Genomic DNA, 21,821 nt, shown 5'->3' on the forward strand with positions numbered 1-21,821 from the left:
CAGGGTGTAAACTCGCACTACTTATGCCAGAAGATCAACAGGGCTGCCAGGCAACTGGCATTGTTTACCAGGAAATAAACATGGCAGCCTCCATATCCTTCTCACCTCGGGTTCCCTTTAAGTAGACGATGTGATGCAGGTCATTGGAATAGGAAATGCACGTTGTGTGTCTCACATATTGCAGGCGGTAGTCGCAGCCATATTTATCATGACTCCTTCAGCCACCCTCTACACACCACTGCTTGCGTTTCCCTTTAATATGCTTATGTTGTTGGTGTAATATTCATTGGGATCAGGCATTTTGTATTGATGTTATGAATACTATGCGCAGTTATCATCTCTTGCAGATGTTTGTTAAGGCTCTGTTTGACTACTGTCCTAATGAGGATAAAGCGATTCCTTGTAAAGAAGCCGGGCTTGCGTTCAGAAAGGGAGATGTACTTCAGATCATGAGCCAGGATGATGCAACTTGGTGGCAGGCCAAACATGAAGGGGATGCCAATCCCAGAGCTGGACTGATCCCTTCCAAACAATTCCAGGAGAGGTTAGCTCCGCGATGCCTTTCTCTGTTCCTCCATCTTTCCCCATCTCTCTCTAGTCTCACCTTTCTTTTTTTTTGCTTTCGCTAATGCTTTCTCTATTCTTCTATTCTCTTCTTCCTCTTCCTTCCCCCCCCCCCCCCCCCCCCCCCCCCCCGTTTTCCTCTATTTTGCCATTCTTTCTCATCACTTTTCTATTTTCCCACTTCTTTTTTCCCCTTTGTTTCTTTCTCTATCCCTTTCTCTTCCTTCCTCCCTTTGCTTTTCTTTTTCCTTTTGCAGTTTCTTTTCCCTTCTCTTTCCCTGTTTTCTCCCGATCCCACTCTTTTTTTTTTTTTTTTCTCCCCGTTTGTCTCTCACCCTTTTTCTTTCTTTCCTTCATTCTTACGTGTAATAAAATAAGCAGCTGTAAATATAGTCATGTTGTAGATAGTTTACCAATCCCTCTACGTAAATATCAAAGGGTCGCAAACAGCCAAAAATGAACTTAAAAGCCCCTTTCCCAAATATTTCTGCCTTCCTCGCCTGTCTGGCCAAAAAAAGACTAATGACGGTAAAGGATCGCATTTGTTCTGATCCAGATTGGAACAAGACCATATGGAAAAACAGCACATCAGTATCACAGGCCCATTGATGCACTCTACAGGGATAAGTACTGTAACATTTTGTTGGACCAGTCTCAAAAAACAGAAACTGACGGTAACAAAATATAAAAAACAAAACGCTACGCTGCTGGTTTTATTTCTTATCACAGCCCGGATAGATTATCCAGCGCTTTTAGTTTTTTTGATTTTTCTTCCAAGAGATTTTACAAAATAAAAATAAAGAAATAACAGAGGTCTTTTGTCAGATGTGTTTCATAAAAATCCCTAATCCAGTAATGGAGATGTTGAGTTTCATTGTTTTTGATGTACTCTCTCTTTCGACTGCAGGAGATTTGCACTAAGGAAGCCAGTCGTCTTGACGCAACCACAGAAAACCTCCAACAGAAAATCATGTAAGTTTATTCAGAAGGCAAACAGGATATCGCACAAGTTTTATACCGCTTTCAAATTCCCTGTGGTGGGTTTTTTTCGATTTTATTTTTTTTTATTTGGTCATGTTGTTTATGACAGAGGAATTTCACTTACTGTAGGAGTGATTTCCAGACAGCAAGGAAATATGTTGTGTTTTATAGTTTCATGTTAATGTCATTTTTCGGGGTTATGATTTTTTAAAAGCATTTTTATGCATAGATACATTTGTGTCTCAGCAGGTCTGCAAAATATGTCATGACTTCTTCAAAACTAACATGAACACATTGTTAACTGGCTTGTGTAGGAAAGTCAGACGGCTAAGCACAGAGGAAAGTAACTCATAGAAATTACATCACCCATCTTTTCTCTCTGGTCTGGTTGTAGTAGCTCCGCTTTAAGGGGAACTTAAATCAGAACTGAAGTCTCCCTAAAACAGAGTTTCACTTACCTGGGGCTTCTGCCAGCCCTCTGCAGCCCACCTGTGCCCACGCCATTTCAAAATGATCCTCTGTTCCCCCACCGCAGCTCATTTTTACTTCATGCAGTAGGTGTCCACTCATCCTCATTCATGCTTCCTTTGCCGGGAGCATACTGCACAAAGATGCCCCTGGTTACGGAAACGCTTATGAGGATACGCGGGGCCAGGGCGCAATGGCCGGGAACTTAGAAGTCGGCTTCTACCGCATGAAGAGAAGTGAGCCACGGCGGTAGAACGGAGGATTGTTTTGAAACGGCGTGGGCACAAACTGGCTGCAGGGGGCTGGCAGATACTTCAGTTCCGCTTTAAGCCATCTTGAATAAAAAAAAGTTTCACTTACCTGGGGCTTCTACCGGCCCCCTGCAGCCATTGTGTGCCTGCGCCGGTCCTCTACGATCCTCCGTTCTCCCACTGCAGCTTAGTTTCATTTTCACAAACTCTGAATCGGCGGGCCACTGCGCCTGCGTTGCCCTGGGAACATGTATTCTTGCTCACATTGCTGTCCGGCGCTGGACGTTATTGTGGACGGCAACGTGAGCAAGGATATGTGTTGCCAGGGCTTCGCAGTGACGGGGGACATCAGAGTGGCGAGGGAAGCCTAAATAGGATCCTGAGGCTTCCCTCTCTTCAGGTAAGTATCTTATTTAGATCCCTAGCTCTGGCTTGGGGTCACTTTAACTTCAACGTAAAATTGTTACTGCAGCAGCAGTGCTTGTCAAGCAGTGTTTATCTCTTGGTGGAGGGAGGAGGTGGGTGGAGTCAGGTGTTCTGTGCTTACAGGAAGAGACTGGCTGCTGTTCCCCAACAAGAGTGCAGGTCGTGCTCCTATGTAAAAGAAGCTTAAATGACGGTTTTATTCAGTTAGCAATCACTTTAGTTGGGTTCAGTTTACCCCCTTAGCCCAATTAAATATGATAAAATGACAAAAAATGTAAGCTGTTAAAATCTGATAGAACTGACAGGTTTTGGACTAGTCCATCTCCTCATAGGGGATTCTTATGGTTTTCATTGTTTTCAAAAGCATTTCCTGAAAGAAATAACAAACGAACAAAATAGTAAGATGCCAGCCACCCTACTCACTTGCACAATATTTTGTCACTATTTTGACTTAGCAACTGCTGTTCAGGGAATGGTTTTGAAAATAAAAAAAAACTGATAATCCCTCATGAAGAGATGGACTAGTGGAAAACCTGTTGGTTCTGTCAGATTTTATTTGCTAACTTTTTTCGCTGGAGTGGTCCTTTAAGGATCAGTCAGACTTCCACCCCCACTATTGTTTTATCACTTGAGGTAATATAATGCTACGCGACTATCAATGTCCCATTTGTGCAACAGAAATTTACCACCATTCCTGATCACCCTTGTGACCTTTAACTTGTCCAGAACCTTGTTGGGGATCAGTAAATCACAGACATCCTCAACAAGAGAGAGTGAATGTGCTGGATAGTATATTAGATCCTGTCTGTGCCATCAAGAGGATGGTAGATCAGAGCGGTTTATGACAATTGAGGGAGGTGACAGAAGAAAACCTGCTGCAGAGACTGAACATCTGGAACCCTGCAGGAGAGGTAAGTATCACTCTAGTGCCTTGTCTCAAAGGTAGTCTGCCTGAGACACTCAGCAGTGTGACTGTATTTATAAAGTTTTCCCTCATTGATTTGACAGTAAGCAGCGTGATTCCTTTTGCTAAAGTTGAGTCTTTGTAGTGAGAGCACTTTGTTCTGTAAGTGGCGTTTCTGTACTTCCGAGTTCCACAAGGTTTGTGTTTTTACAAACGGTGAATGAACACCATGGTGCTGCATTACAAGACATTCGAGGTCTAATAAGGATAAAATAGGACTGATTTCATACATTTTATCTGGACAGCTGTTTTTGCTTTAAAGGAAGCTTATGTAAACCGATCTAAGTAACCACCCACTTAGGTTTCTTGTTTGCATCGCTAAACCGGCAGTGTTCTTCAAAACTGCTATGGCAATCTTCTTAATCTAAAATCATTGTGCCTATTTTAATTAGTGGTGGCAGTTAGTTTGAAGCCTGCTTTAATGGCCTTTTGGAGATACGCTCAGAATTCCATTTCCACGGAGAGAAATTGGATTAAGGTGATTGCACTACCACACAACGCAGTCATGCACCAGGAGCTATGACCACTAGTGACTCATCAAGGAGCTGGCGCAAATCCCTTCCGCACTGCAAGCGCCTTCATCTGCAGACAAATTAAGGCTCTTATGAGAAACATATCTTGTTTGTTCATCCTTCCATACAACCACATCTTAAATTACTGGACATGGTAAAAAGATACAGCCCGAGCTGCAGCTTAGGGAGGTTTTCACCAATTTATGTATCCTCCAGGAACACTTGCCGCATAAATGTTTTTGCTTATAACCCGGCTCGTGCTTACGTTAGCAGTAGTGTTTTTCTCTCAGTTTGGAGATACTGTTGGCAGAGATTCAGTCATGTAGTTAAGTGTGAGGAGAACAAAATGGAGGTAACACACCTAATGTCTGTTCGGTGTAGTGAGTAACCCAGCAGAGGTAGCCATGTTACAAAACAACAATTTGGTTGAGAAGCTGCTAAAATTGCTTTTTAAGTGTTGTAAAATATACCATATACCATATATACTATATATCACATACCATATATACTGGAGTATAAGTCTAGAAATGTAGGTCTGACTCTGACTAAATAAAAGTATAGGGTCGACTTATACACGAGTCACAGGCAACACTGAGCACACTGAGTAATGTGTGTACTATTAGTGACATTCCCATTTGCAGCAATTTACCCAGTGGTAACTGACACATTCTTTATAATGGAAATACCAAGAAAGCACAGGTCTGAAAGTCCTCGCTGCAACAATTTAACAAGGAAGGGGTGAGGGGAAAATACTGGGCTGCAGGAAGGGGAGTGAATAATTTCTGCACTTGGCGGCCTGGAGGAATTATTGGTTGCGCTTAAGGGACAGGAGGGGTTAATGGCTGCACTACTGTATGCAGTGCAGCTGTTAATTCTTCCTGGGCCCCAAGTGAAGCCATTAACTTTGCTGGGTAGACTTATACTTGAGTCAATAAAAAATTCCAGCTTGAGAGGGTCAAATATTGGAGTCTACTTATACATGAGGTCGAAATTGTATTCAGTATATACAGTAATTATATTTTAAGTTAAAATGGGCAGGGAAAAAATGCCCTGTAAAGAACGGGATTTAGCATGTCAATATTGAAGTGGTTAAAGCTGAAACCCCTAGAAACACCCTTATAACATGCATTAAAAAAATCAAGGGTAGGTCACTGTCACCAAAGTGGCAGTGCCTTCTGGGAATGTAAGAGGTACTTATTGCTCTCCCCTCCAGAAAAAAAATCATGAGCTGTGGTGATGAGGGTCATGGGAAGTAGCACAACCAACCTTCTTCTCATGTTTCTTCAGGAGCATGTTTGTGAAGGTGTGTGTTTGGGGTGTGGGGGTAGGTGGTAGGGAACCGTGAGCAGGTTCAGAGAGATTCCTAGCTGACGTGCAGTATAGCTTAGCAGCAGCGGTAGGATTCCTGCTCCCCATTAGGGGAGTGCAGCAAACTTTTCTGTGCAAAGGGTCACTTGCAAACTATTGTATTCTTTGATTTTGTTTTTTATGACTTATTTTTCTTTTTCTGCTTTATTTGTATTTATTTATTTATTTGGAGGGGGGTATGTTCCCTTCCTGTCACAGTTACAAGTGTCAGTGCATTAATAGATTGCAAGGCATTACAGACCTTGACAAGTTTTTATGCCCATTTGTGGCACAGCCAGTGAAATGTCATCACATCCTGTCCCGCTTCCTAAACATGTTCTATAACTAGCAATGGAATCCCAAGACTTGCTAAAAGCTTATTTCTGATTGGTTCCTGTTAATGGCATACCATTTCTCTTTTAGTCTGTTGTAGACCTGTATGTATGCTGTGACCTTGCATTCACTCATGTCTGTACTCCTCTTCTGTTCTAGGTCAGGCATGGGCAAACTTGGCCCTCCAGCTGTTACGGAACTACAAGTCCCACAATGCATTGCAGGAGTCTGACAGCCACAGTCATGACTCATAAAGGCAAATGCATTGTGGGACTTGTAGTTCCGTAACAGCTGGAGGGCCGAGTTTGCCCATGCCTGTTCTAGGTACTGTACACCCCCAGGCAGAGAGTTTATTACTTAATTTTGTGTCTCTCTTGCACCTCACCTCCTAGGCAGAGAATTTATTATTGCTACGAAGACTTTTCTGTATCTCTAGCGTATTATGTTATGCTGTACAAGGAAACCGTACGTAATACAAACAGCTTGTACAATTAACAAGCTGACACATTGCATTCCAGCAGTTCTGGAGGTGTGTTTAGCTATCAGGGACAACACAGGGATGATTTGATGCGTTGTGGGAGACCTGAATAATCACAAATACTTTCTGTTTTAAACTTCCTTTTTTGCATAGCATTTTAGTAAGATGGCTTTTTGGTCCTTTGTAGCTCCTTACACACTCCTAGGAGTTCTGGTTCTCCATGAGCTTGCTGGTTAATCTGTAACTCTGGGTGTTTCAAGTCCTACCCCATAGAGCCACATTAATCCATGCCGTGCACTGATGAGGATCAGTCACTCCGAAACAGTCTGTATGTGTGTTGGATTATTGTGGCTCTTTACAGTTAACAAGCTGACGCATCATTGCATTTCAGCAGTTCTGGAGGTGTGTTTAGCTTATGGGAAAAACAGGATGATTTGCATATTCAGTAGTGGTGCATTGTGGGAGATACTGTATCATATACGCTCTCTAGCCTGAATAATCACAAATACTTTCTGTTTTAATCTGAGACAGGTACATAGTGGTCTGTGCATCGCTTTCTGTTGGTCCTGCGAGGCAGGGAGGGTGGAGGTTGTTCTTAGCTTTCTGCTGAAAAGATCCTCTGAGGTGAAGAGAAAGGCTCTGCTTGGTTTTCTACTGAAAAGATCCTCTGCGGCAGGGTGAGAGGGGGCTGTGCTGCTGAAAGGATCATCTGAGACAGGGTGAGAGGGGGCTGTGCTTAGTTTTCTGCTAAAAAGATCCTCTGAGGCAGGGTGAGAGGGGGTTGTGCTTAGTTTTCTGCTGAAAAGATCCTCTGAGGCAGGATTAGAGGGGGCTGTGCTTAGTCTTCTGCTGAAAAGATCCTCTGAGGCAGGGTGAGAGGGGGCTGTGCTTGGCTTTCTGCTGAAAGGATCCTATGAGGCAGGGTGAGAGGGGACTGTGCTTGGCTTTCTGCTGAAAGGATCCTATGAGGCAGGGTGAGAGGGGACTGTGCTTGGCTTTCTGCTGAAAAGATCCTCTATCTGTGGCATTTGGGGAACGTTGTATGTCTTAACTAGTCTCAACGTTTCTAATGCCATAGACACTCCTGTGATGTGGAGTTTGCAATTGCTGGTCCTAGTTCTACAGATGCACCAAAACAGCTCCAATAAAGGCCTTCATGGTTTGGATTTAGATTTGGTTCCTGGAGCCAGAGCAAACCAGGTTTTTAAAGAAGCAGTATGACTTGACACTACATACATTTCGCTGACAAAAGTATTAACAGTATTGAGCTGAGGTCTGGAGCCTGGAGACCTTCTGTGGTCCTCACTGAAGCTCTAGGTTTTTAAGCTATAAAGCAATATAGAGACTGGAACTCAAATGGACCTTCTCCAGAGGTCTACCAATCCTAGTTGTAGAGTCCCTCCTTGTAAAACAGTTTTTATACTATGTTTATTTATTGTAACATTTATATTATAGCAAGGGACATGGGAGCGCCTGTATTGTAGTTGTAGAGATGCTCTGGATTTAACATTGCCTACCTAATGTTTAGAATCTTGTTTAACAATGTTGCAAAGTGTTCTTGCCATTGGAGCCTGATCAGTAAATGCTTCAACAGCACCTGAGTAAATCAATTGTTTAAAGGAGTACTGTAGGGGGGTAGTGGGAAAAAGAGTTGAACTTACCTGGGGCTTCCAATAGTTCAACGCAGACGTCCTGTGCCTGCGAAGCCACTCACAGGTGCTCCGGTCACCGCCTCTGGTTCACTTCTGGAATTTCCGACTTTAAAGTCGGAAACCACTGCGCCTGTGCAGCCATGTCCTTGCTCCCGCTGAAGTCACCAGGAGTTGTACTGCACAGGCACAGACCGTACTGGGCCTGCGCAATACACTCCTGGTGACATCAACAGGAGCGAGGATGCGGTGGCGCAGTGGATTTCCGACTTTAAAGTTGGAAATTCTGGAAGTGAACAGGAGGTGGGGACTAGAACATCAGCGAGTGGAGCAATTTTACTTTAAAGAAATGTGCACAAAATGCACATTGCTTCTAAAATCACTAAGTACTCAGCGATTGTGTTTTGTAGTGTAAACTTAAACCCAGACCCGGTCTGCTCATTTCCAAGTGAGGCGGCTTCCTCAGGCAGCAGAAGTCTGGGGGCAGCACCAAGCAGAAACAGGAAGTGAAGAGAGTGCCTGACCAACCTATACTGGGGGCAACTGTACCTGGCTAACCTATACTGGGGGCATCTGTACCTGGCTAACCTATACTGGGGGCAACTGTACCTGGCTAACCTATACTGGGGGCAACTGTACCTAGCTACCAATACTTGGGGTACCTATACCTGGCTACATACCTATATTGAGGGTGTTTTTTGTGAGGCTCACTGCAGTTATAATGTGCGGTGCACATTTTTGGCAGCTCTGCGATCATTCAAATGTGATCATTCTGATTAATTCTGTGTTACAAGTCAGCTCAGTGTTCATATTCGTTTTGTGACTGGTATGTATGTAGTATATAATTCCTTGTCACTTTTATTATCTTTGTACAAACTCTTAAAATTTACTCACTGACTAGTGGATATTTTTTTTAAAAAGAGAACCCGAGGGTGTGTGTGCGTGGGGGGGGGGGGGGGGGGGGGTTCCTGCATCCAGCATTGTTTGGTAGCTCCTCTACGCACAGCTCCTATAATCCATTGCTTTCAATTCATGACCTTTGGGGTCACGATGCTGGAGAAGCAGTGTCTGTGCTCTTTCTGATTGAATTGGAGGGGGTGGGGGAAAGGCAGGGAGCAAGCAGCGGAGAGCCAGTTAGAAGGCTCTGATGGGCAGGGAAGGGGCAATTCTAGGAGTTCCTATCCTGCATAGGGACCCCCCTTCCCCGTTAGTTTGTTGACACACTGCATGTTGACAAATTCCGGGGGGGGGGGGGGGGGGCAATATAGGCGGGGCACAGGGGGCAGCCGAATCAGGTACACTTTAAGCACTCTCAGGATTTGTAGTCACAACCTAAAGTTTGTCTGTATAAACAGTCACAGTTGTATGAGCAGCCTCAATGCTTGATACCCAAGTGAGAGGAGTCCGGCAGCCATTCTGCACCATACACAGAGTATTGTTTTCCTTGGTATTGTGTAAAACTTGAGTAATAGTGTGTGGAGCCAGTGCTGCTAAGAACAGTAGAGTCATGAAAGAATAATGGAAGATGGGTAATAAAATATATATACCATAAATGCACAGAAAGAAGGCAGTCAAATGGAAACTTGGTATTATACCCTTCCCAGCATGGATTTCCATTGTTAACGTCTTTCTCATAGGTACTTTCTTCCTGTTATTTTTCCTGCATGGGAGTGGCTATCTTGCTGGTGATGCCAGCTCTATGCACACAACAGGGAGAATTCACCGTATTTTAGCGTTTTGTGTGTCACCGCAGTCTGTCATCTGAAATAATGAATTTGTTGCAAAAAATTGAGTTCTTCCACTTGTTTGTACGACTAAGCACGTCCTGAACAGTTTTAGTGTAAACAGAATAGTGGATATAATTCTGAATTTGGCTACACCATACTGCACAGGACTTGAACAAATGTAAGTCTGAACTTCTGTGTAGTTAGTCTGCTAGATTTTTTTTTATCCTAGGTATACAATCAGATGTACAGAAATTTGGTATAAATACATTAAGTTGCTTTTCTTACCTTCTATTCACACGCATTTACATTCAGTGCATTTAAAAATGATGTCTTTTTCTTTTTGGCTGTGCTAAGATGAGGAAACTGTTGAGTATGGTAGGTGGATAGTTTCTGTTACAAATCTAACATTTTCTTTTCTCCACTTTTATCCTCAGCCCATTTAATCATTTCCTTTTCCTTTTTGCCCCCGTTTTTTTTTTTGCTTCTCAGAGGAAATTGAAGGTACATGTACAAAAGTTTATTTGCTTTGCCAGATCACTTTATTCAGGCAACATGTGTTCAGACTCTGATGTAACCGAGACCAGAGACTGCAATAGATCTAGACTTGCCATCTTTCTTTTACGAGGGCAGTCAGTGCTGTCCTTATTTTGTCCTTTCATTTTGGTATATGTAGTGGTGCGTGTCCATGAAGTCTTAATTTTCATTTACCTTTTTTTTCAGGTGTTTTTATTGTTTTCTATTGTGTGTTCTGTTTTTGTGCTGAATGTAGTACTTGTTAAAGTGGAACATTAATCTGCACTCACTGGGGTTTTCATTTGTGGGTTGAACCAATGCAGTATTGTCATAGGGGCCAGTGGCACATAAGTCAGGCACCTACCAATTAACATTGTGAAATAGATCAGTTCCAAATCCCTGTAGGGATTGCAAATTAAAGAGTTAATCCAGTCTGCTAGAAACTCTCCCTTATCCAGCCTGACCCCACCTTAACTAAGTCTACTTTAAGCCTTAAAGGAAAACGACATTTGTGTTTTCCCTAAGAAAAATAAAAACTACTGTGCATACAGCTAGGCTCTGTATATTGCTAGGTTTAATGAACAGCATTTTCTTTGTCTTCTGCTATGTGCAGCCTATTGCTCCTGTAGCAAGGCTGCACTCCTGATGACACTGATCACCGCTTTGGTGGGAGATAGGTTTAGTGTGCTTTAAATTATTCAAAGCCTTTTGGGAGCTATTATGGCTGAGGTGAGCCTTGGCGAAAGACCATAGGGAACAGTTCTCCAATTGCAGCAATGTCTATTTGAAGCTCAATGGAGCAACAGACACTGGCAGTAGATGCAGCTGGCGGTATGGCCCCACACCACTGGTACTACTGAACCGTGCTTGCTGAGGCATACATCCATTCAATAGTGAAAAAGCAGCACTGGATCAGACAATACAGTACACTTATTGGGGTTCTGTGGGTACAGACAACGTGGTATGCAGTGGGGGTAGAGAGAGCCTGACAGCTGTTTTGCGCAGATACGCTTCTTCAGAGGCTAATACATAAGAAGAGTATCTGTGCAAAACAGCTGTCAGGCTCTCTCCAACCCCACTGCATACCACGTTGTCTGTACCCACAGAACCCCAATAAAGGTACTGTATTGTCTGATCCAGTGCTGCTTTTTCTACTTTTTTACTATTGAATGTCTACTTGAAGTATTCTAATTGGACAAATATTGTGGTTGTATTATTGCTACAACCTGTTGGAAACCTAGCAGTTCGAGAGCGCGCTGTCCACCCAATCATGTTAGCGGAGTTTCCCTATGGATTTTCTTGCTGGCGCGCCTCAACCAAACCAGTTCCCACTTTTGCACCAATAATCTATGTAAAGACAGTGAGAAGAATTGATGCTGCCTCCAATTCCCATAGATCCCTTCTGGTTACTACTAATACTCTACTACTGGGAGTACTATACTCTACTATATGGGAGTTTGTCAGTATTGGCTGAGCAACTGGACAACCAACTTTGGTGTAAAGTTAGGGTTGCAACACTGATTCCCAATGGTTGATGTCTTTTTGTAGTTGTGGTGGCCATCGGGTGGTAATAGAAGTAACAGAATTACAGTAACACACTCCTGTTAGCATCCTAACACAGGAAATTGCAGTCATATTTTTTTTAGACACTTTTGGAGGAAAATACAAGGGATGGCAAGCAATAAATATATGTATGTGTAAAATAATTGCTTTTGTTTCGCCTAGAGTTCCACTTTTAAAAAAAAATTGCTATTTTTACAAAGTAAACTAGTAAATTTACTGTTGCCAAAATTCCCATCTTCGCATGTCTTCCTTGTCATTGTCCGACTGGCTGCTCATAACCTTTCTGCTCCTCCCTTGTCAGTCTAAAGCCCTGATAGGCTGTCGGGCAATATGAAGGTGTGGTTTCAGCTGACACAGCAACCCTCAAGGCAACGAGTTGTCCCAGCAGTGTTTATAGCTTTAGACCTGAGTTCAACGATAAAGCCACTTTGTTGTTCAGCCAAATAACATAGTAGTACTGTTTGATCTAGAAATAAACCACACCATCAGGAGAAACTAGCACAAACAGGCAGAGAGCAGACAAATGTAATGTACACTGACCCCTGGTGGGAAGTAAAACCAATAATAGGTAGGTGCTAACCACTCATCCACTGTGTTCATTTTAAATGTGAACCAAGCATCATTTTTAGCACCCAAGGCATCTCAATAGCACATTCAAAATGTATACTAACAAACAATGTGGCACATTATTAAAAAAAACCTTCAATTTTTTTTACCCTTTTTTTTTTACATTTACAAGTTTAGCAGAGGCCTTTTCTTACCTTACTTACGATGCCTGCCCGAGCACCGAAATTTCAGGAAGATGAGAACTGATGTAATTATTTTATTGCACACATAAGCAGAGAGCAAACAAAAGTTTTCATCAGCAGATCGTTTACTATGCTTCAAAGAGTTTAGAGAAGCCACATCTGCTATCTATACATATGCTATCTATACAGGGACTTTTGTTATCATTGGACCGTTGTTCTCTTATGTTTCTGAATATTGGTTTTGCCCACAACATGAATTTCTCCATTGCTTGCAAAACATTGTGTCCACTTTAATGTAAAAACCTTAGCAAAGGGTGCTTTAGTCTTTCCCATCTTCAGCAACAAACAAGCAAATCTATCTTATTGGAACCATAATTCGTACGCAGTATACAAACACTGCATTCATTTTCTCTAAAAACATCAAAGACTTTATCCGAGGATTTTCCTCTTTGACTTATAAAGTCCTGCAGAAAGCGAGTTAAAGCGTAATAAAGGAAATCATTTGGAGCCATATTTTGAGACTTTTCAGCTTGTTTGTCAGGAGACATAAAGACTAAAGCACTTTCCAGCTTCTTTCTACACTTGTCTGTTCTGTTTCAGCTTCCAGTTGAGTTGCAGAGTTTGAGTTACAGCGGAGCAGCAGGCATTACACATGCTGCATACTATACAGTCCTCTCTTCTGCAAGAAGAACTTTTCATGTTATGAATGTAACCGTGCTGCCCCACATCCGCAGCTCTAAGCTCCACCCCCATAGCAAGCCCCTCCCTGGTTTACATGTACACTGGATTTGCTCCAGTGAGGGCCATAGGCTCCTACAACACTCTCTATAGCAAAAAGTGAAGGATTGACATACGGTACGTTGTATAGCCACTATGTATTTGCAGGTCTTAATAATCGGCAGCCAAAATGTACCCAACAGGCAGAGTAGTGACAGCATTAAAAAATAATGATAATACTAATGGCGGCTCATCCATTTCCATCCTGACAGGTGTACTGTAAAGGGAAATTTTGTATTTTTGTTTTTTCTTGTTTTAGTTTGCTATTAAATATATTTTTTTATAAAGTTGCAAAGTAAGGGTTAAGTTTAAAAAATAAAAAAAATTTACCAGGAAAACATTACTACCAAAAATAAAAATGTCATTTTTAAAAAGTAATGCATAAAGTTTTTGTTTGTTTTTTTCGAATTCAAGAAACCATAAACATGACAAATAAAAACATTTATTTAGAGCACCAACTTCTGGTTATTATTATATTATTATAATTGTATTATAGTAATTATAGTAACAATATATTACTATAATTTAAAGGGAACCTGTAGTGAGAGGAATATGGAAAATGACCTATATATTTATTTTTAAGCCATACCAGATGCCTGGCTGTCCTGATAATCCTCTGCTTCTGATACTTGTAGCCATAGACCCTAAACAAGCATGCAGATCCGATGTTTCTCACAAAAAAATCTGACAATATTAGCTGCATGCTTCTTTCAGGTGTGTGATTCAGACACTACTGTATCCAAAATGAGCTGCTGGATAGCCAGGCAACTATTTAAAAGGGAATAAGTATGCCTCCATATCCCTCTCATTTTAGGTGTTTTTTAACAGGGGCCTATTTATAAATGTGTGAACAAGGCAATTTGGGATTTTTTGTTTTGTTTACCTCTCGTGTAAAGATGCTAGGATAGGCAAGTTATCCTCACCGATCTTTTCTTTATACCTTATTTTTTATTGGCGTTCACCATTTCTCAGTTGCCCATTCTTTATCTGTAATATGGTGCATATTGCCATACTTTAAAAAAAATGAAATCATGTTTTTGCGGTGGAGAATAACAAATCTTTATCATCCTAAGCAGGAGAATTTTTTTTTTTTTTTTAACTTCTCTGCCTCTTGCAGATATTTATGCCTTTTAGCCACATTATTTCAAATCATTGGGCCTATTATTCACTTATTTTACAACTTTTTTTTTTTTATCTTCAAGATATTTTAGTGGAGACTCTTTTTTTTGCACTTTACGGTATATATGATACGTATTTTCTCCACTTTTGGCTGACTTCTCATGCAGAAAATCCCCAATTTAGCCTAAAGAACCCCCAACAAGATTTAAAAAAAAAGTAAAAAAAACACCTATCCTTGCACAGATCAAGTATTCTTGAAGAAGGGACCACATATCACAAATTAAATTGCAATATTTACAAAACCTTCTTGTTTGACTTACACATTTGTAAGTATAAAAGAGACCTTTTGTTGCTATGTAGTTATCATATTTGGGGGTTTCAGTTCTAATTTTAGAGATTTAGACCCTGATTTACCAACCTACGTTTAGATTTGCATGCGCAGGTAGGGCACGGTACATTTCCTGTTACTACCACCTACAGCGTAGGGTATGTTGTCTAATTGGCACCTCCCCTATTTACCTAAGTAACATGCGTAGTAACATGCGTTACCCTTGCAATGCTTGCGTTTTGGTAAAACTGCTCTCCCTAATAAGCAATGCGCGCAACACTGTTGGTGGTAGTAATAGTAACATTGCTCACAGCAATCTTACCACAGGTTAGTAAATCAGGATCTTATTTACTACAAAAGTAGCGCAGCCGTCTCCCCTACTGAGCATGTGAAGGTGTGGGAGAAAATTACAAAAAAATTTTTTTTGTAAAATGTCATGTTTGTAATTAGGCATTTTTCTAATTTTAGTTTGTGATCCTATCTAAACTAATTAAAGGACACCCGAGGGGAAAGAAACTAATGAAGTAAACAATTGTATCTCATCTTCCTTCTCCTAAAAATGACTTTTTAAGATATTCCACAGTTTTATTTTATGAGTAAATCTACGTTTTAAGTTTAACTGTTTTTTATTGTTTTTGCTCAATGACACATTCTTTGTAGTGTGCCAGAGCTAAAATGTATGAACTATTGACCCCTTTTATCTCTTTCCTGCTCTCAGAAACCATTTTCTACTAGGAAAGTGTTTATACATGGAATTTCTTGAATGAGGGTCACACTGTAGTCACTTCCTGTCTGAGTCGAGACTGAGTTTCTGTATAGGAGGATCAATGTTGATAAGGTGAAGCCACAAACCAGTAGTCTGATTCCAAAATTTTAGTTTCACACTTTATTATATTCAAAAAATCTTTTTTTCTTCAAAAACGTAAAAAAAGCTTTTTGTAAACAACAATAAAAATTCTTCATGGTACAGACATAAAAGATCAACATATTAAGCAGATCGTAGACACTGTGTGCTTTGTTTGATGAAACGATATGTTTGAGAAATATTAATTCAGGCAACAACACTAGTCCGTTTCGTGTTGTTAACCCTTCGTCAGGCCTTTACAAAGCATAAAGAATATCTTTACCAAAGAATATTCACAGTCTAGAAGACCATAAGTATGTATATTTTTGGGGAATCTGTTCCAACCAGACACAACCCGGCACCTGACTGATGGCTGGCATAGAGAAAGTCAGCTGCAAAGGCACACAGTGTCTACGATCTGTTTAATATGTTGATCCTCTATGTCTGTACCATGAAGAATTTTTTAGTTTGTTTTTTGTTTTACTTTTGTTTATTGAAAGCTTTTGAAACCTACAGAAATTGAGCTTTGAACAGTAGGAAAAAGTCAATTCAATAACGAACAGGATTAATCGCATATACTGTCTTGGGTTCAATAGCAAACAGTTTATGAGTAGTCAGTTGTTGGGAGACACGGAGTTCCATAGAGGTTAGGAGTCTAATGGCATAAGATTAAGATGTATAAATGCCTAACCAAAAAGTGGAACACATGGATATTCCTGTTTAATTTTTTAGGATAGCAAGTATAAAGTACTACAGATCAAATAAACATAATCTGGGTTAATAGGTGAAATGGTTCTGTTAACCTAAGAATTGATGGGCGTGAGGGAGAACTGAGGGGAATCACACTAAGGATCGATGGCTATTGAAGTGTAGTAAGTAAGGGGTAGGAGAAGAACACCAATTGCCTACAGGTGATAAAAAGATTAAGGTAAATGGAAGCAGGGGCTTAAGGGGTAAAAAAAATGGTGAAGTGGAAAGCCTAAAATGTAATGAACCAGTTTCGTCCGTACGATAAAGGGAGGTGGGTGTATCTGATGTAAGTACCATGAAGAATTTTTATTGTTGGTTACAAAAAGCTTTTTTACCTGTTTGAAGAAAAAAGATTTTTTGAATATAATAAAGTGTGAAACTAAAAAAATTGGAATCAGACTACTGGTTTGTGGCTTCACCTTATCAACATTGATCCTCCTATACAGAAACCTGGTATTATTCGGAGCATAGTGGTGTGCTCAAGTGTGGATCATTATATACATACATTTTTTTCCCCTTTCTTTGTTTGGGGCTCATTCCCAATAATATTGAAACACATGAGTCAGGACTGAGTCAACCACTTACATACCTGATATTTAATTTTTTCAGGCAGAGAAGGAAAAAAAGGAACACAGCATAGTTATTTGTGTGCTAGGCACTGTACATACCCATGTCTATCTCATCATGTCACATGTCACCTCGGGTATCCTTTAAGTAAAATAAGTATACAGGGTATTGAAATTTTCAAATTGCAATACCAGTTTATAAGCAGATGGGGGGATATGTCTAGGATACTGTATGAACAGATGGGGTCAGAAACTGTGGTGGCCTTTTTATACTAGATAGCTTCTTTACATGTAGCAAAAGAAAAGGAAAATAAACCATGTGCAGGCCTATTCTGTGTCCTGTTACATATAAATATTTATGGCTGCAGCACAACTAAATCTCTCAGCATGTTCTGCCAACCACTGTACCAAGACTGTTTACAGGACAGAATAATAGACAAAAAAAAGCACACTGTGCTTATACCGGCAACTGTCATACTGGCCACCCTAGCTTAACTTTTTTTTTTTTTTTTTAAGTTTTTTTCTAATAGAGCAATTTCTAAACATTTTTTACTGTAATCACTAGACCGGATTGTGCAGTTGTAGTGAGACTAAATATATTTTTCTTTTATCAGTTGGCAGTGGTATTTGGCACCTTATGCAGGTGTTAAAGGGGCACTACAGCGAAAAACTGTAAAATTTAAAATATGTGCAAACATATACAAATAAGAAGTACATTTTTTCCAGAGTAAAATGAGCCATAAATTACTTGTCTCCTATGTTGCTGTCACTTACAGTAGGTTGTAGAAATCTGACAGAAGTGACAGACTTTGGACTAGTCCATCTCTTTATAGGGGATTCTCAGGTATATAGTTATTTTCAAAAGCGCTTAGTGAATGGCAGTTGCTCTGTCCAACTGCCCAAAAAAATGTGTAGGGGGCAGGGAAGCTGGCCAGCATCATTGTTTAAATCCTTTTTAGGGACTATCTTTATAAAGAATAAAAGCTTTGCTGAGACTCTCCTCTGAGATGGACTAGTCCAAAACCTGTCGCTTCTGTCAGATTTCTACTACCTACTGACCTATCATTGCTATGCTGATGACACCCAGCTATATTTGTCATTCAAACCTGACGTCACAGACCCTACTCCACAAATACACGCATGCTTAGCTGAGCATCAGGAGTGGATGAATAATAATTGGCTAAAACTTAATGCTGACAAAACTGAGGTTCTTGTTATCGAGGGCCAGGGCTCAACAGCAAAGCAGCCCAAGTCTCAACCAACACCGCTAAGGATAGGGAGCTCAGACCTTAACAACTCAGACTGTGTGCGCAGCCTGGGAGTACTGATTGATGGGAAATTAAGCTTCAGGAATCAAATCTCAGCTGTTGTGAAACATTCCTTCTTTCACCTAAGGAATATTGCAAGGATTAAACACCTAATTCCTTCAGAGGATCTTCCAACCCTGGTCCATGCCTTCGTCACATCAAGGTTAGACTACTGCAACGTCCTCTACACAGGCCTGCATAAGAAAGACTTACGCCGCCTGCAATTAGTACAGAATGCCGCCGCAAGGCTGTTAACGAGCCAACCCCGCCATTGCCACATAACACCAACCCTGAGCTCACTCCACTGGCTACCAATAAAATGGAGCATTCTTTTTAAGATTGGCTTACTGACATTCAAATCCTTGCACAATCTGGGCCCTGGATACCTGAAGGACTTGTTGCAACTACATCACACCCCCCACAATCTTAGATCAAAAGGACGTAACACCTTGGTCACCCCCAGAGTCCACCTCAAAACCTTTGGAGACAGAGCCTTTTGTCATGCTGCCCCTACACTTTGGAACTCCCTGCCACACCCAATCAGGACAGCTCCATCCCTGGAAGCATTTAAGTCTAAACTGAAAACCTACCTCTTCAGTCTGGCATTCATGAACATCTGACTATCTCCTCTGTAACAAAACCCCGCCTGCAACCCTGTATTAATCTGAGACACAGCTATGCGCTTTGAGTCCTATGGGAGAAAAGCGCTTTACAAATGTTATTGTATTGTATTGTACTGTAAGTGATAGCATTTATGGCTCATTTTACTCTGGAAGAAACCTACTTCCTATTTGTATATGCACATATTTTAAATTTTACAATTTTTCGCTGTAGTGCCCCTTTAAAGAGAACCAGAGACGAAGCACCCTTGTGTATTTTACCATATATATCAGTAAGAACATTAGCGAAAACACTTACCATGCTCTTTGTTTCATCCTCACTGCTAAAAGTGTCTGGTATCAGCTGTGATAAGAATCCCGGACTGCGCATTCACTCTGGCTTTGCAGGGAATAATTATAGCTGAACTATTATAACAGAGCCACAAGAGGGCAGGCTTGGGCTTGAAAATACACCAGGGAAGACAGACTCAGCTATCATCTTTCCGTAGAAAAGGTAGACTGAGCTCAGTCGGGGATTATTATCAGAGGTGATAACAGTCAGATTAAACAGAGAACAATGAAACAAAGAGCAGATTAGGTGTTTACTGTCATGTTCCTACTGATTTATAAGGTAACATACAAGAGGGTGCTTCATCTCTGGTTCTCTTTAAGGTTGAAGTGTCCCCCTTTTTAAAAACAAAAAAACAGTGTTTATTAAATATGAACATATGGCATGACATACAATTGTTAACTCAGAGAATTAAGCATTCCAATCCATGCAAAAAGCCGCAATCACATTGTGAATTTGCATTATACAATCAAAATGAAAGGCTTCAAAGGCTCTGCGTAAATAGCAAAAGACATCATACAGTATATTAAAAAAAGCATATAATCGGGCACAACGTACAGTGCATGTTACGCACAATTTTATTTATTACACAATTAAGGATAAGTGCCCCACTTTTTAATATCAATATTTCCTAAAGAGAGGAAGATTCAAAACCTTGGTCAAGTTTTTATGGTTGTACAGTCCCCAGCAGGATGGTCACTCCACGCTTCCTGGCCCAGAAACCCAAGTCTGTCGCTGGGAAAGTTATTTTTGTCTGCAGTTCCCGGATTACTGATCAGCTGTAATATTTTGCAGCTCAGCCTAAAAAAGGACATACACAGTAGTAAAATCCTAGCACCGTTATATCCAAAGCAAAAAAAAACCAAAAACTTGTTGTATGAATCACACTTTAAAGCGCTATTTAAGGTTAAAAATGGCGAAGCCTTTAAGGACAGTCTCTGGCTGAATAAATGAGGATGGGGGGGGTTACGGGGTTAAATACCGTACATACCTGTCCTGTGCACAGGTGACACTTCGGCCCCCTCCCCAGCAGTGCGCTGGCCATGTTTCCGAAGACTGACAAAGCTCTTGGAAAATTTCTGCATGTGTGCCTGCCTCTAGCTCGGCAGCTACCAATCAGGCCGAGGCTGTTAAGATTGAGGGCGGGCCATGGCTACGTAGGTGGGCGTGACCAGAGCCTCTGTAGTGAATTTTTAAAAAAAATGGACGGAGTGGAGCAATACCCTTTCCTGGAGGGAAGGACGTCCGAACAGGTATTTAACCCCACAATGCCCTCCCCCCCCCCTTCATTCAGACACATAAAAAAGATAAATAACACAAATGTATACAGAGCATCACCTGCTGGTTTGGCTCGCAAGCTTTGCATGTACAGAATGGCTCTTTTTTTCTACAGTGTAGTGATTTACCCTAAAACATTTTAATTAGTATTTATAGTGCCATACATTTGCGAGGTAAAAATCGGCATACATCCCTTTACCGTGAACCTCTAAGTATAGAAATATGGGAACTAGCATTTTCAATTACTTATAATTCACTGAAAAGGAGATCTGATTGGTGAGCAGAAAAGTAGTGCTTGCAGCAAAGTTTTCTTGTTTGTATGTTTGTTTGTTTTTTCCCCTGTATGTGGGAATCGCACTTATGTGAGCCAGCACATTGATAAACGTGGGCTGTCGCCTCTGAATCGTTCCTGCATGCTGTCGGGCGTTTTGTCAATGTTTGTATAACTTGTTTAAAAATAAATATAAAATCAAAAATGTAAATGTAATGCTCCTGGGAAAATAGGAGGAGCTAAAGATACAAACATACGCCTAACTGTGTGAGCTTGTTTTCCGAGGTTTTACAGTACTGGTTTAAACATGCAAATAAATGTGGACCAATTTATAAAAATATCAATTTAATATCGAATAAATATTACAATATCAAAACAATATAATATTGCACTTTTGATATAAAACAAAACTCATAAGGTCATTCTTATAATAAGCAATGAGCTGGATAATAATTTCAGTAAAACATCAAAATGTTATTATACTTATTCACCAATACAAAAGGCTTAAACCAATTAGCAGTCAACTCAAATACAGTGCAGAGTTATGACTCATCAAATATGGCCGTCGGCCCTGTTACTCAATTTACCACAGGGTCTCTGGAGACAAAATGGATGAATTGAACGACAACAAAATGGCTGTTATCAAAATCAAAATGGCTGCTATCAAAAACAAAATGGTGGCTATCAAAAACAAAATGGTGGCTATCAAAACAAAATGGTGGCTATCAAAATCAAAATTGCGCAGTCCAAAATCAAAAATGCGCTATCCAAAATAAACTGGCTGATGTCAGCTATACCACTCAATATAACAAATTTAGGATGACTCAGTGGATCTGACGACTGGGCGTTGCCCCACAATCGCTATGCAATCAACTATAAATGACAGGAATTTTCCCTCTGTCTACACTTTAACCTCCGCTGGCCTGTGTTACTACACAGAGCAGGCGGGTAAAATACATATAATTTTGGAATAAAATATCTATTGAGTCGTCCTAAACTTGGTTAGGTGTGGCTTGCACATGCTGCGGCAAAGTATCAAAATATCTAGAGGAGGTAGCTTGAAAGGTCTAGCTTTTATCCAAAAAGAAAAATAAGTTATGGATTTCAC

The 21,821-nt window shown here is 40.7% G+C and overlaps 1 protein-coding gene across 4 annotated transcripts in view; it reads left to right on the top strand.

Annotated features, from left to right (window-relative positions):
* MPP7 (MAGUK p55 scaffold protein 7) overlaps window positions 1-21,821 on the top strand; it is a 508,595-nt gene that overhangs the window by 350,296 nt on the left and 136,478 nt on the right. For all 4 annotated transcript variants that reach the window (XM_068235721.1, XM_068235724.1, XM_068235723.1 and 1 more), the window contains exons 11-12: window positions 348-544; window positions 1,472-1,536. In XM_068235721.1, coding sequence (XP_068091822.1) covers window positions 348-544; window positions 1,472-1,536 — 262 coding nt within the window. The remainder of the gene's footprint in view (window positions 1-347; window positions 545-1,471; window positions 1,537-21,821) is intronic.

The sequence above is a fragment of the Hyperolius riggenbachi genome, chromosome 5 (genome assembly GCF_040937935.1).
Source record: "Hyperolius riggenbachi isolate aHypRig1 chromosome 5, aHypRig1.pri, whole genome shotgun sequence".
NCBI lineage: Eukaryota > Metazoa > Chordata > Amphibia > Anura > Hyperoliidae > Hyperolius > Hyperolius riggenbachi.